Source organism: Mus caroli, unplaced genomic scaffold (assembly GCF_978045245.1).
Source record: "Mus caroli unplaced genomic scaffold, Mus_caroli_1 scaffold_1, whole genome shotgun sequence".
In the NCBI taxonomy this organism is placed as follows: Eukaryota; Metazoa; Chordata; class Mammalia; order Rodentia; family Muridae; genus Mus; species Mus caroli.
This window is the reverse complement of record NW_028227256.1, coordinates 123,836,508-123,853,164: the sequence shown is the minus strand read 5'-3', so window position 1 is coordinate 123,853,164 and position 16,657 is coordinate 123,836,508. Positions and strand designations below refer to the sequence as shown.

The 16,657-nt window shown below is 46.0% G+C and overlaps 1 protein-coding gene across 5 annotated transcripts in view; it reads right to left on the bottom strand.

Moving 5' to 3' along the window:
* Mgat5 (alpha-1,6-mannosylglycoprotein 6-beta-N-acetylglucosaminyltransferase) overlaps positions 1-16,657 on the bottom strand; it is a 281,462-nt gene that overhangs the window by 174,422 nt on the left and 90,383 nt on the right. For 3 of the 5 annotated variants that reach the window (XM_029476546.2, XM_029476555.2, XM_085840699.1), the window contains one exon: positions 8,718-9,100. In XM_029476546.2, coding sequence (XP_029332406.1) covers positions 8,718-8,958 — 241 coding nt within the window. In that variant the 5' untranslated portion in view covers positions 8,959-9,100. The remainder of the gene's footprint in view (positions 1-8,717; positions 9,101-16,657) is intronic. The other 2 variants (XM_021156480.3, XM_085840712.1) reach the window with 1 other exon arrangement.

Genomic DNA, 16,657 nt, shown 5'->3' with positions numbered 1-16,657 from the left:
ACTTCACGCCATCTTCAGGTCACATAAGCATAAAATGATGCCATTTTAAATTTGCAGGCAGTAAAGTGCTCTCTACCCTCAGAAGACGGCTTTAATATCAAGGGAGAGGAACCTCTCAAGAGCGTCTCAGTGGCACACACTGCTCTGCTCGTTCGATTTTTCCCAACACAGGGTCTCATGTAGTCCACGTTGCCCTCAACTCTCTCCGCAGCCTATAGCACCAAGGATGGCGTTGGACTCCTTATCCTCCTGCCTCTGCCTTCTAGTGCTGGGGTGGCAGATGAGCACCACCATATCTGTTTGGTGTTTTAATTTGGGGTGTTTCTGCTTTGGTCTTGTTTTGGTTTTTTTCGGGGAGTTGTTTGCTTTGTTTTGTTTTGTTTTGTTTTGTTTCTGCATGTGGCAGTGCTTAAACCGAAAGCTCTCTGAATGCTACGCTAGGCAGCCTCTTAGTTTTCAAGTCCAGTTCCTTCAATGATGAACTGTAACCTGTACTTGAAATAAATCCTTTCCTCCCCTAAGTTGCTTTTGGTCTCAGTGTTTTTTCACAGCAACAGAAACTAGGGCACACACAGAATCCAAAGGTTGAACATCCGAGCCCTGGCCACTAGGTAACCAATTGAGTAACACTAATAAATGTTTCCCACCCAGTTTGGTGTAGGGATAAATGCTGTCCCCTCTGATCCCTGTAGCTGTGCCATGAGCTGAGAGAAGTCCACACCCACTACATCCTGAGGCTCGTCGCTTGCCCAAAGTCACACATCTGGCATGGAGCAGGCTCATCTCCCAACCCACATGGAAACGGTCTCTATGGGCTTTTGACAGTAAACAGTTGCCGTATCAAGATCACCCATAATAACTACTTGGAGCATCCTGGATGTGGAGTCTACATGGAATCCCTTCCACTTCCTGCCTTGCTAAAAACAGGACTGTGATTCTCTAAGTCATCCCAGCTGCCGGAACACCACACAGACACAGAACCTGTGGTGAGGAGGGGTGGGATGCCACTCTTCATCTCTAACTCCTACTATGTGCTGGCAAAGCCTGGAAACAGAGACCATGTTTGCTGTCTGTCCACACGGGGGAGGAGGATGGCCCATGAGAACAGTGAATTCCTGCTGTTAGGTGGCCTGAAGTTAGGAAGGAGGAGAGCCAAGGTGGTGAGGCCCTCCTGTGAGGACGTCTGGCAGACTTCTCAAACTGAGAATGAGCAAGGAGGGAGGAAAGAAGATACAGAAGCCAGATCATTGGAAATCACTCATCCAAAACCCAGAACAAGAGTGAGATGAGCCGGGAACTCCTGAGGCCTGGATCACTGTGGTATGAGGTCTGTCAGGCTTGTTCTGAGAAGAGTGAAAAGAGACAGGACCGTGGCAGGCTCTCAACACCAGCTAAGGAGAGGGGCCCTGAGATGCATCCCTTCCTTAAGCCCAGTGTGGGAGAAAAGGCTCCAACTGTGCCGCTGAATGTCCAGCACAGCACAGCAGGAAACGCCCCCAAGCCTCCAAAGAGGTCCCAGGGTGCCAAGCAGTCCTTCCTTAAACTGCATCCTTGGAGAAAGAACAAGGTCTCCTGAGACAAGTCCTGGAGCCTATCCTCCTCCTCCTGGTCTTGCTGCAGTAACAATGTATTTTTCCTGCAAGGGCAGGGACTATCTGCTTGTAGCATGGTGGTTTCCCAGGAGAGTCCACAAAAGTCCTAGCCCTCACTAACAGTTTCCTGGGTCCTATTTGTAACAACAGAGGCAAGAAGACAAAAGGGAGGGGGCACTTTTCAAGACTTGCAACTTTGTTTCACCTTTTTTTTTTCCTCCTAGGACAATGGAAAGAGAAGCCTTGTAAGAGCTCTTATGTGCAGCTCAGAAGTCATCTGGGGCTGTGCAGTGCAGGGTGGAGCCAACATCCTAGACATATATATCCAGGCTGAAGAGGCAGCACCAGCCCAAAGCACTCAGGGCTGCTCCGTGCAGACTGCTGACCAAATCCCAGAGCTGACTCCCTCACCTCACTGTCACCACCATGCAGCCCTCCAAGGGGTGCCAGGGGAACCTCCAGCATTCATTTCCACAGCACCCTCTCCTCCAAACATTCGCACTGGGTTTTGTACCTCACAGCACGTGAGCCCTCCAGTATCCCCAGTGGACATCTGTCTCCTGCAGTGCATGCTCTGCCCAAACTTCTCCCCTTTGTCCTTCAGCTACACAAACACTCCCAGGACTCGATCCCAGGACCACAGAGACACTTGTATGGCCCTGTTTATTAGATGCCCACCAACCCATAAATAGATAATGAAAACAAGGCATACATACACAAAGAGATTTCATTCATTAAGCTATAAAGAAACGTGGAAATCGTGGGACAGTAAGTGGATCTGGATATTACTGTATTAAGTGAGGTGATGCAGACTCAGAAAGACAAATACTACGCCTGCCCCCAAATACAGAGCCTAACTTTTAATGTATATGTGTGAGTGCCTGTGTGTGTATGTATTAATGTATACGTATGTGTGAAGAGAGAGAGAGAGAGAGACAGAGAGAGAATGTGTGCATATGAGTGTAGGCTATGAAACTGGGAAGAGGATCGTGGAAGGGAAGAAGGTGTTAAGGGTGGGGAAGGGCAAGAGACACAGGGGACCTGAAGGCAGAAAGGAAGCTGTGGGGTGGGGGATGGGAGGGACAAAGGGAAACAGACGCATGAGGAAGAAAAGAGGGGGAGGAGAACCATCAAAACCAAACTTTGAAACTATCATAATGAAACCTAATAGTCTGTATGATAATTCAAATACATTAATTAAGAGATACACCAGGAGAGGTGGCTTCTCTCACCACTCAAGGCAAAGAAGTCCCTTGGGGATTTTTATTTTAAAGGTGCCTGTGTGTGTGCACGCGCGTGTGCATGCATATGTGTGTGTGTGTGTGTGTGTGTGTGTGTGTGTGTGTAGGTGTGTAGGTGTAGGTATGTACACTTGAGTGCAGTTGTCTTCAGAGGCCAGAGTGAGACCCTGGACCCTCTGGAGCTGGGGTGACAGATGGTTCTAAGCCACCAAGTGAGGATGTTGGAAGAACAGAAAACGTAATTGCCGAGCCATCTCTCTGGCCCCTCCTGGACTTTTATTTTTTTATTTTTTTTTATAAACCAAATCCTCTCTTTGCCATTTTTCTTCATGGAAGAAGTGATTACTCCCTGACATTCCCCCCGCTTTTATGAAGGGCAGGGAATCCACAGGAGTAGAAGAATCCTTCTTCCACCATAAACACGAAACAGTTTGGGCCTTTAACAAAGCACAGCAGACAGAAGCCAGCAGAATCCAAGACATAACAGGCGACAGAACCTAGAGGCCAAGAGAGACCAGGAAAGTGGTCTGTGGGTGGGAGTGAGCTAGGAGAGGCTCATGGCTATGTTAGTCTGAACTAGGAATGTCTCCGGAGTAAAGTACGCCAGTGTCCAGTGAGGCAGGAGGACAAGACAGGGTCACTAAGGTGTAGCTGGACTGCAGAGAGGATATCACTGTTCTTAATTTATCAAAATGAGAGCACGGAAGTGGCCCAGGTCTGGCCTTCAGTAAGAGAGAACCACCGGGGTTAGGAATGTGGGTCAAGCAGCCCAAGAAAGATTGGGTCACCTCAGAAACAAGAACAGCATTGACTGATGTGAATGACAGCAGCTATGAGCCCAGACAGGCCCAGCCCATGCTGTGCTGGCCTGAGGTAAGCAGGTGTGGCTGGAAGGTAGGAGCCCACACCCCTGCACCCCAAGGATGAATGCCCCACTGTTCCACACAGGCTACTGGGGACTTTCCAGCAACACATTTGAATGACCAAGTCCCAAAAGGAGTTCAGAAGTCTCTCTTCATTCTGCTTTCTGTTCCTTATTCCTTAAAAACCGAAGCAAGATAGAAAAACAGGAAAAACTGTCATGCGCAAGTCAAGAATTCCAGAACAATTAACCTGTACTGCCAAGGTTGCTGACATGGGGATAATATTTCTGTCACATACATATTTTGTGTTAAACTAACAATGGACTAGGCTGAGGCCTGAAGGTTTGTCCTTGGATACAGCTCCATCCATCTCCTCCAGTGACTAGGACACTTGTATTCTCATAAGTTTTATTTACAAAATTGGGCAGCAAGGAGGATTCAACCACGAGCCGTAAGTCACTGACTTCCTCGCATCAAAAGAATCCTGGGTAGTTGCTGAATCCCTAGTGGGAGTGACCAGAGATTGGGCTATGGTGACTGGAGAAGGAACAATTTGGAAGGTTTCAGAAGTTTCAGTTGTGTGAAATGACTGTTGGTGTCACCATGTTTCTAAGCAATTGAATAAGTTATTAAACAATTGAGAGTGGCCATGTTCCAACAAAACTTCATTTATACCAATAAGCAGCAGTCTGAATTTAGCCCATAGGCCAAACCTTGCTCAACACTGTTCTAAGGTCTACAAATGGGATTATAATGAAGTAGCAATCACTTTAAAAAATCAACTATTAAAATTCGTCAAACACCAAAGTTCTACTTATAGCATACCAAGATCCTCTGACCCTTCCCATGTGGGAATGGGAGGAGAGGCCTGTCACTTTTCTATACTCTGACAATTTCATACATGTACATAATATATTTTGGTCATTTTGACACATACCCCATCTCCCCCCGCCCCCTATTTCCCCTCCACTCCTACCAAATCCCTTCATTCTTGAAATTTTTATTTCAGACAACTAATAGGGTCCTTTTAAGCTAAACACAGATCCTGAACACGTAGGACTGATTGTTCATTCTTTCAGGGCAAATGTCTTGGCAGCCCACCAAACATGGTCTGTGTCTGTGGCAGATAATGAAGGGTCTGCAAATAGATGAGCCACACAGCCCAGCTAAGCCACCCAACATCCCAGAGTTTCAGTATCTTACCCGAGACAGGATCTCAGGTAGCTCAGGCTGACCCCCCAAATTCCCGTGTAGCCAAAAGTGACTCTGGATTCCTGATCTTCCTGTCTCCACCCACCAGAGCTGCCTACCTGTCAATGTCACCAGTGGTGGCAAATTCAAGGAGAGGTTGGGGTCACTTGGATGTCTCTCTAGATTTCTCAGGACTAGCACTAGATCACACCTTGCTAACACCACCCTGCCACTTAGGTGCCAGTGTGTAAAATCCCAAGCCAAAGAAACAGTGAGGTTGCTAAACTCAAGACTCAAAAGCCAAACAAACATACCAGTTATCTACTTTAGAATATATTTATCATCATCGTATTTGTCAAAACTAGGGAGAGGTTACTGGTATCTTCTGTTAAAAGCTTATACTATGTGTACTATGTGTAATCTTTAAGGGTTAATGGGAAACAGCCCATTCCTCTCCCTTCTCCCCTCCTGCTTTTATCTAGCAGGTGGTTCTAAGCTGTATAATTAAGCCACCTAAGCAGAAGTCCACGAGGGAACCACATCAAGTCAGGGAGTGACCAAGCAAGCAGTGTTCTTTCATGGTTCCTTCACCCAGGTTCCTGCCTCCACTTTCCTCAAAGATAGATTGGACTCTGAGCTAGAAGTGTAAGTCAAATAAATTCTTCCCTTCCCTAAGTTGCCTTTGGTCAGAGTGCAACTTATGACCAAAACAGCAACAGAAGAAAATTAAAATACCATGTAAGTAAAATTATACCGAAGTAGATTTATCTAACCTAAATAGCAACAGAACCAGGAAACCCTGTCTCAGTAGACCTCACCATAGGATGGTCCCAAATACCTCAAACGCACACATTCTAGTAAGTTCCAGAAACTCAGCTCCAAAAACCACTCGGCTTGGCTCTTAGAAATGCAATGTCCTGTGATGACAAGCACACGGTGGGAATTCCAACACAAGACTGAGACAGGTGTGTGTGTGTGTGTGTGTGTGTGTACCTGCATGTGCACACCTATGTGCATGTGGAGAAAGCCAGAGAATACCCTCAACTGTCATTCTTCAAACACCATCCACCTTGCTTGTTTTTGTTTGACAAAGGGTCGCCCACTGATCTAGAGCTCAGCAAGTAGGCTTAGTCAGCCAGCCAGTGCCTCCCGAGTGCTGGGATTATAACAAGCACACCAACTATGCTTGGATTTTTTAAACATGGTTTCTGGGGATTGAATACAGGTCCTCAGGCCCTCTTGTAATCAATTTCCTGGTTTCCCTTTATATTACATACCCCCACCACCACACACACACATACACACACACACGCGCGCGCGCGCGCACACACTCGTCGTGTACTCGGCTAAAAGGCTAAGACCAGGTATATTTTCTCTGGAATATGTTATTTAGCAACACATGATAAAGATAACTGGTAAAACCACAAGTCTATAAATACATAACATGTGTTGGTCTTGCCTATGAAAAAAGTTTGATAAACTGTATTTAGAGGAAACACCTGCTAAGTTGCTGTCCTTCCTGACGAATGTAATTAATGTAGAATTAAAACCTTTAAGACAGCATCTACCACGGGTCACATCACACTTATTCAACACTAACATTCCGTGCTATTCTGTTCTCTCTGGTGGTAACTGATCTCTGAGACCGATAGACAATATATAGGTCAAGTCAATGAGTCATTTGTCTTGTGTACCTAGTGTTGGGTACCTAGTGTTGGTGGTTGGACAGTGGCAGATAAAACAGAGCTTCATGGCTTTAATATATTACATTTAAAAAGGCATTTTATTCAGACGTGTGAAAAGCCAGTGCCTAGTAACACTGACTTTTTACACGGCTGCTGGGGAATCAAACTCAGGTCCTCAGGGTTGCTTGGCAAGCCCTTTACCAACTGAGCCATCCCCCCACAATTACTGCTGATAAATCTTGAAGAGATACATCAAAAGCAGACAGTGTGACCATTCTGATCCTAAGAACTGAGAAAGAACATGGGAGACCCTGAGCTGTAGTAGCGCCCGTCTCTTCATAGACACATACACTTTAGAGCCACGTTTCTGCGGCGCATATGATTCCAACTGCCCAAACGACGCCTACAGCTTCCTGTGTTCTAACTGAGGGCATATCTTTGACTAGGCTGCAAAGCAGAGCGCTAGCTCTCCTACACCATCCCAGCATGCCATCTACAGCAAACACTAGACCCACTGAAGACTGGGTTTGATGGCTCCATTTCCCCTTTGACAACTAACAAGAGCTCACCCCCCTAGAAAACCAGGTCATTCTGAATCCTCAGTGACCACGGCACATCCTGGAAGGCAGAATCTCTACGACGCTATGGCCTGAATTCCACTTGCAATGTTTATTTTAAGTGTCAGTATGTGCACTCTGGCACCGTCTGGGTCATTCGAGATGGCTCAGTGAGTACAGGCACTTGCCATGCAAGCCAGACCAGAGTTCCATCCCTGTGTGGTGGAAAGAGGGAACCAGCTCCTAAAGGCTCTGGGCTCCACTGTGTGCAGTGGTGCATGCACACAGAAACATGAATGGAAATGCACAGATGATAATAATAATAATAATAATAATAATGAATACGACAGAAAAAAATCTATTGCAAAGTTATACACTAAATGCTAATTGTGTATATTGCTCAGAGGACACTTTTATGGGATTTTTCTCTTTTGTTTTCCTGCCTTCAATTTTTTTCTAAATTAAGCATAGCTCTTACTAAAAAAGGAAGATAAATTTCACATACATCATTTTATATATATCTAAAGTTATATGTGTGTGTGTGTGTGTGTGTGTGTGTAGTGCCTCAGGTAGCCAGGCCAACCTCAAACATCCTAGGTAGATGAGGATGGCCCTGAACATCTGATCTTCCTGCCAATAGCACCACCATGCTGGGGTTTCAGGCATGTGCCGCCATGCCCAGATCCAACCATGCATGCTAGGTAAGCTAAGCGATAGTCCCAGCCCTCTTGTGTTATTTTCAAAAGCATGAGGTTCCTGAAATGAGCAATGAGTTGAGCACAGTTAAAGACAAAAGCAATAAAGTCTGGGAAATCAAACATTAATGGTTCGGGGCAGTTCATTAGCTCAACACTGACCTTAACGGCATCCGAGACATCCTCCTCCCCACTGGAGCTAATTACATTTTAAGGACAGATAATGAAAATGTTTGTTTGCACTCTCTGAACACACTCCTGTGAGCAGAACCTAGAAATAAGTTGACAGAGTGGGGACTGGCTATAAATGCAAGCCAGAGAGAGCTCTGGTGCTCTGAGTGGCAGGTCTGGGGTGTCTGTGTATACAGGAGTCCCACCAAGGGTACAGCTTTACCTTTCTAAAAATACAGCTTTGGGCTGGGGAGTTGGCTCTGTGAGTAAAAGGGCTTGTTGGACAAGCCAACAAGGTGTAAGGACCTGAGTTCAGATCCACTGAATCCACATCAAGCCAAACACGGCAGCCTGCATATAGAATCCCCATGTGCCTGTACAGAGATGGAAGGCAGGGACAAGATAATCCCTCAGAAGTTGAGGAGGCAGCTATCCTGGCACGCAGCTGCCAACAAGAGATTGTGCAACAAGAGATTTTACCTTCCCTGCAGGCAAGGTAAAAATGTAAGGACTCACAGCTGAGGTTATCCACTGATTTCTGGCCCAGGCTCACCCACAGTCACATATAGAAATACACATATGAAAATGTTAACATACAAAACGAACTGCAACCACTGCCCAGGAAAACATAGCAAAGCCCACATGTGGGACCTTGTGGGGTCCCTCGAAAGCTTAGGCATGCTCAGTGGGGGCAACTCATCCCTCCACGCCCCCTCACTCACCGTAAGCTGTCATGACACCAGCGTAGGGGCCATCCACCACATCCCTGTTCTCCTCTGCCAGTGCCTTAATGTACCTCTTGCTGAGGTCAAGGATCTGCTCCCGTAACATGGAGCTGCTCTCGGGCTGAGTCCGCTGCTGGATGGTGAAGTGCAGAAGCATCATCCCCCAGATGAAGCCGAAAGTCACCAGGAAAAAGCCCAGCTTCTGAGAGGACAACTTCCAGGGAGAAAAGAAAGCCATCTCTCTCTAGCAATGTACCATTCCCTTGGCTCTCAACAAGCAGAAGGGCAAGGCAAGTTCATGGTGCAGGTTGGGGTGGAGAGTGCGTGGCTCTCACTCCGGCTCCTGAGTCAGCTGGTTTCCTTGCTGGGCTTCCATTCTGCTGTGGAGGAGGAGGAGGGGGAGGATGACAGTTAGCAATGTGGGTCGAAACAAAACACAACCATCAGGATCTGTAATTGTACTGAGGTAGCTCCCCAAGCTCACGTCTTGGCTTAATGTGCTGAGTCAACACTTTTTTTTTTTTTTTTTTTTTGGCTGAGGGTCAGGACCTGGGAGCCCAGATGAGAAGTCTGGTACAGCAACAGAAAGCTGTACAAATCCACTGAGGGAAGCACGCATCTGAGCGTGTGGACACAGGTGTACGAGGGCTGTTCCCCTTCTAGACCTAGTTCAAAACAAGAAGCTTGTTTTTGCAAGGTACAGAGGAGGTAGAAGGATGTGTCACCAAATGTCAGCAAAAAATACCGTGTGTGTGTGTGTGTGTGTGTGTGTGTGTGTGTGTGTGTGTGTGGTGGGGTGGGGTGGGTGGTGGGGTGGGTGGTGGGCAGAGTCCTGTAACAACTTGGTACTTAATGCTTGTGTAACTTGAGCTTAGGAAGTCATTATTACGTGCTTGGAGCAAAGTTTGTATGTGCAGCTTCAGAGGTGTTCAAGAAGTAGGATGTGCCGTCAGAGAGTGTTAAGGATATAGGGGATGGTCCTGTGTTATTTAAGCACGGCTGGACTTCCCCGTCCTTGTTTCAGGGGAAATGACTCTGGCAGGTCATTCCCAAGCACCGAGATAGAAACATGCCAGAGGCACAGCTGGTATCCTTTCATCCTAGCTTTTTGTTGGAGGTGTCTGAGCTCAAAGCCAGAGCGCACTTTCAGTATCTGTTCTACCACCAAGCTTCACCCCCTCAGCTCCTTGCCTTAGCTATCTGGAGTAAAAACTGCACCCACAGGCTCGCCTGCCTGTTGCACAGGGAGCCCAAGGCACCGAGTGCCTGCTTCTCTGTGGTGCTCACTTTCACTGAGAGAGGAAAAATGAAAAGTTCTAGGGCAGAGTTTCAATATGAAGGTGCTCACCTCACACCTGATAGCAGCAGACAGACCCAGTGTTCCCTATATTGGGGCTTCTTAGCAAGGAGGGCCTGAGGAGAAGTTGCAGATGGGCTGATGAATCTGCAACTCAATGACCAGGCCTGGGGATATAGCTCAGTCAGTATAATACTTCCTAGCAGGCATAAAGGCCTGGAATGCCCATTAGTAGGTGGAGGCAGGAGGATCAGGAATTCAAGGTTATCCTTGGTTACATGGGGAGTTCAGCCTATTCTGGCTTACAAGTGATCCTGTCCCTGCTCCCTGCCCCCTCCCCCATACCCCCGCCCCCCCAAAGGGAAATCTGCCAGATGCCTCAGTGGGTAATGACTTTATGTTCTGTGCAAGAATACATAGGACCAGACATGTACAGCTGGGTAGGCAAACCACCTATACTCCAGCACTTTGGAGACCGAGAAAGGCGATCCCTGAGCACACTGGTTAGCGAAGACTAAACAAATTGGCAGGCTCTGAGTTCAACTGAGAGACTCTGCCACAATAAATCTAGTGTAGGATGACAGCAAGCTTGGGTCTTCACATGCATACTGTGTGCCCGTACACATTTAAACCCGTATGCCCTACATGCACAGGACACACACATAGAAAATAAGTAGAAAGAAAAAAAAAAGAAAGAAACAAAGAAATAAACTAAGGAAATTAAGTAAAACAGGCAGACAGTGACAAAAACTCGTCTGATAGCCTCTTCTGACCTCCAAGGGTACCAGGTATACACATACGATACACAGACAAACACACAGGCACAACACCCATACCCATTAAAAACTCTGATGGCTACATGGCCATGTCTTAGAGGAATGGCCTCTGTATTGAGGCCTTCCAAATGGTGGCCGACAGAATGGGATCCTCCATCATTCCTTTCTCCATGTGGTTTGAAAGTACACACACATTCTTAGTACTTGCTGCCCCACCCCCACCCCCCAGGCCCTGAGGACCAAGTGTGAACAAAATGGAGCTCCCTGCCTCATGAGGCTAATACTTTGAAAACCACTTCCCCAGTATATGAAAGAATATTTTCTTCTAGATAACCTACCCTTATATTCACCTCAGATCTGAGGGGACTTTTCCAGGCCATGTTATCTGGGTGCCATACCCAAGAGGGGGCCTTCTGGTAATTTTCTTTGACTATTTTAGGACAAATCTTGAACTGATGACACAGTTACCTCTAACCTTGCAGACAGGAAGTCCCACCCACTCTCCTTTCTCACTTGAGCCTATTGGAGAGGTTGATGAAGGCCTTAACAGGGTTTAAGTCACAGGAAAGGAAGAGCAAGAAGTACAGCAAAGCCTAGGGCTCTGACAGAAGGTGGAACGAAGGCTTCTGACCTTTTGCTTTGGAAAGATCAGAACCACCAGGATGTTATGTTCTAGGGGTTAAATGAACACGTAAGCCCTACATGCACATGACACACACATACATAAGAAGTAGAAACAAAGAAAGAAAGAAACAAAAAGAGACAGAAGAAAAGACTACGACAGCCTAGTTGAAATTATTCTGGCTCAGTGAGAGGCTTCTTTTCACTGTCAACACACTGGCCCCTGGCTCTTGAGGGCATGGTTAAAGCTAGAGATATTCATTCATCCCGCAGTGAAGTCGGCACCAGCCCAGAGTCCCACGGTCAACACTGCACACCACAGAGTGCAAGATGTGCAATCACCCTGGAGCTGGGCCTCCGGAGGATTATCTCACACAGTGATCAACGTGAGAAGACTCTTCTTAATTACGGGTGAAGCCTCAACTGTAAAGAAATGGAGGAAATGAGCTGGCTTCCATTGCTCTCTGCCCCTAACTGTGGGTGGGACTGTGACTGGCTGCTTTAGGTTTCTGACACCCTGACCTCCTGAACATGACAGACTTTGTCCAGGAAAAGAATCAAGACGCCTAGAGAGGTACACATTTGGAGTCCAAAGCCTTAGTTAAAGGAAATTCAGAGCACCTGATGGCTCTAATCATAAGCAACTATAGGATTTCCAGGAACAGTCTTTGCTCTCATAGAAGGCAAAAATATGCAATAACAGAAACTCTGTCAAAACACAAAGAGAATCATGTTAGAATTCACTACCATGATTCCCATTAGGAAGGCAGAAGTTCTGATTTCAGGGGTCTCATCTAGGATACACTCTCATATCTCAAAGTATTCGTGGGATAAAGAGAGGCCTTAGAAGAGCACCCTCAGTCTTGGTCTCAGGGAAGGACTTGATGATCAGCAGTAACTGACATGCAATAGAAAGAACTCAGACCAACAGTGATCAGAAAATTAGAGCCCCCCCCCCCATCCTAAGGTGGGTGTGGAGCTCTATTTACTGCAGCAAATAGGCCTCTTGGGTCTACAGCAGCCTCTGCTCCCATCTTCCATGGTCCAGAAATGACCACATTGTATCATCATGAAGGGCTGACCATAGGCTTAGCAACAGAACGTTCATGCTGCCATTGGTCTCCGGTTTCCCAGATGTGGCCACTCTTAGCCCCTCAGCATCAACCCCATAGCCTTGATCCTGGTGGCTCCTAGCATACCTTGCCTGGCAGAGGCTATTAGGGTGTAGGGTGAGGACATTTCAGAAACTGCCCAGCCCCTAGCAGTGAGAACCACACTAATCAAGCAAGTCCTCCAAACAGCTGCCTAATGTCTCTGAAGGTCCCATCTCTTATATCAGCCCCTGGCCCTAGAGAGCATGGTTAAAGCTAGAGATACTCATTCACTCAGCTGTGAAGTCAGCACCAGTCCAGAGCCCTACCAGTCAACACTGCACACTGCAGACATCATACAGTTTGCATGCGACCACCTGCTCTAACCCAGGCAAGTTCATGCTTCTTTCACCACTGTGTTACTATCTCAACCTCTTCCTATCTATCTTTAACCTTGGCTAAGAGACCTGCCTTTATCTTCATTCTCTCCAATAACATTCAGAATTTCTGAAACCATCTGTGCTTGTCTGTGTTAGCTTTGAAACCCACACCCTCATCTCCAGTGTCTTGACTTGACCTCACCTCCTGCATAAATCCTCCCAGGTCCCCAGAGTAGCAAAGGGGAATGAATCTTGGGGGGGCGGTCCTTATCTATTGTTCATTAACACAGTCTTTTTTTTTTTTGATTTTTAATATTTTTATTACATATTTTCCTCAATTACATTTCCAATGCTATCCCAAAAGTCCCCCATAGCGCCCCCCACCTCCCTACCCACCCATTCCCATTCTTTTGGCCCTGGCATTCCCCTATATTGGGGAATATAAAGTTTGCAAGTCCAATGGGCCTCTCTTTCCAGTGATGGCCGACTAGGCCATCTTTCCATACATATGCAGCTAGAGACAAGAGCTCCGGGGTTCTGGTTAGTACATCATGTTGTTCCAACAATAGGGTTGCAGATCCCTTTAGCTCCTTGGGTACTTTCTCTAGCTTCTCCATTGGGAGCCCTGTGATACATCCAATAGCTGACTGTGAACATCCACTCCTGTGTTTGCTAGGCCCCAGCATCGTCTCACAAGAGACAGCTATATTTGGGTCCTTTCAGCAAAATCTTGCTAGTGTATGCAATGGTGTCAGCGTTTAGAAGCTGATTATGGGATGGATCCCTGGATACGGCAGTCTCTAGATGGTCCATCCTTTCATCACAGCTATGAACTTTGTCTCTGTAACTCCTTCCATGGGTGTTTTGTTCCCAATTCTAAGAAGGGGCACAGTGTCCACACTTTGGTCTTCATTCGTCTTGAGTTTCATTCGTTTAGCAAATTGTATCTTATATCTTGGGTATCCTAAGTTTTGGGCTAATATCCACTTATCAGTGAATACATATTGTGTGAGTTCCTTTGTGATTGTGTTACCTCACTCAAGATGATGCCCTCCAGGTCCATCCATTTGGCTAGGAATTTCATAAATTCATTCTTTTTAATAGCTGAGTAGTACTCCATTGTGTAAATGTACCATAATTTCTGTATCCATTCCTCTGTTGAGGGACATCTGGGTTCTTTCCAGCTTCTGGCTATTATAAATAGGGCTGCTATGAACATAGTGGAGCATGTGTCCTTTTTACCGGTTGGGACATCTTCTGGATATATGCCCAGGAGAGGTATTGCTGGATCCTCCGGTAGTACTATGTCCAATTTTCTGAGGAACCGCCAGACTGATTTCCAGAGTGGTTGTACAAGCTTGCAATCCCACCAGCAGTGAAGGAGTGTTCCTCTTTCTCCACATCCTTGCCAGCATCTGCTGTCACCTGAATTTTTGATCTTAGCCATTCTGACTGGTGTGAGGTGGAATCTCAGGGTTGTTTTGATTTGCATTTCCCTGATGATTAAGGATGTTGAACATTTTTTCAGGTGTTTCTCTGCCATTCGGTATTCCTCAGGTGAGAATTCTTTGTTCAGTTCTGAGCCCCATTTTTTAATGGGGTTATTTGACTTTCTGGAGTCCACCTTCTTGAGTTCTTTATATATATTGGATATTAGTCCCTTATCTGATTTAGGATAGGTGAAGATCCTTTCCCAATCTGTTGGTGTTTTTTTTGTCTTATTGATGGTGTCTTTAGCCTTGCAGAAGCTTTGTAGTTTCATGAGGTCCCACTTGTCAATTCTCGATCTTACAGCACAAGCCATTACTGTTCTATTCAGGAATTTTTCCCCTGTGCCCATATCTTCAAGGCTTTTCCCCACTTTCTCCTCTATAAGTTTCAGTGTCTCTGGTTTTATGTGAAGTTCCTTGATCCACTTAGACTTGACCTTAGTACAAGGAGATAGGAATGGATCGATTCGCATTCTTCTACATGTTAACAACCAGTTGTGCCAGCACCATTTGTTGAAAATGCTGTCTTTCTTCCACTGGATGTTTTTAGCTCCCTTGTCGAAGATCAAGTGACCATAGGTGTGTGGGTTCATTTCTGGGTCTTCAATTCTATTCCATTGGTCTATTTGTCTGTCACTATACCAGTACCATGCAGTTTTTATCACAATTGCTCTGTAGTAGAGCTTTAGGTCCGGCATGGTGATTCCACCAGAGGTTCTTTTATCCTTGAGAAGAGTTTTTGCTATCCTAGGTTTTTTGTTATTCCAGATGAATTTGCAGATTGCACTTTCTAATTCGTTGAAGAATTGATTTGGAATTTTGATGGGGATTGCATTGAATCTGTAGATTGCTTTTGGCAAGATAGCCATTTTTACAATGTTGATCCTGCCAATCCATGAGCATGGGAGATCTTTCCATCTTCTGAGATCTTCTATAATTTCTTTCTTCAGAGACTTGAAGTTTTTATTATACAGATCTTTCACTTCCTTAGTTAGAGTCACGCCAAGATATTTTATATTATTTGTGACTATTGAGAAGGGTAACACAGTCTTGCTTCAACTTTCCTATAGGCTCTGTGAGGTTCCAAAGATAAGGGATTCTGATGCAGGGGAGATGGCTCAGACGGTTTTGCAAGCATTAGGATCTATACTGGATTCCCCAGAACCCACAGTAAAAAGCGGGGAGCAGTGATACACATGATGATTCCAGCACAGAAAAGTGGAGATAAGTGACCCTTAGGGCTCACTCCCTAGCCAGCCTAGCCAAATGGCTAAGCTCGGGGAACGTGAGGGATCCTATCTCAAAGCCATAGGAAGCCAAGGAGATAGATGGTCAAGCAGTAAAGATGCTTGATTTGCAATCATGTCAACCTGGACTTGATTCTCCAGAATGCATGTAATGGTGGAAGCAAAGATTCAACTCTATGAAGTTATCTTTTGACCTCCACTTGTGTGCTGGGGTGCATGTGTGTGCACACATAGTAATAAAGAAGTTTTAACAAGATGGACAGAACCAAGAAACAACATCTAAGGCTGACCTATGGTTAAAATGCAGAACATTCTAAAACCACACAACACCGTAAAACTTGGTCTACTAGGGCTGAGTCAAGAGAGCCAAACTCCTGCTTTTTACACTATGTTCCAAACGAGATTTCAAAGGTTCTGGAGCATCCACAAATGTTTCATATTTTTGTTTAATATCGATTTTCAGGGCTAGAGATGGCTCAGTGGAAAAGGGGCTTACCAAGGCTGGTAACCTGAGTTTGATCTCCATCCACAGAGTGGAATAAGAGACCCAGCTCCAACAAGTTTTCCTCTGACTGCCACATCCCCCACCCCCACTCCCCCATCCCCCCACGTAACTTAAAAATAAAATACAACATTTCCAAATATCCTGACACTTTTCTGTCTCCCCTGCTTTCTCTGACTCTCTGACTCTGCCTAGCCATTCACATTGTGGACCTCCACTTACAAAGGGGAGGGACAGGGAAGGGCGACTTTGGAGTGAACGTCTCATCTCTCTGATGTAGCTAGCCTCCTAGGTACACATTTTCCCAGAAGGTAGACAAGAGAAAAGGGACAAGGGTGAGCACGAAGCTGTCACCACCTTGTCATCTATAACTGCTCCATGTTCCATGAGTTCCACTCACAAGAACCATAAATTATTCACACTTGACAGGACTTCCCACCCACACTAAGTGAAACCACAGCAGCCTCAAGAATTCTGAAAACGTTCCCAACCTTCTGACACATCAACTGACCGCATCATCTACAAAGTTTAGA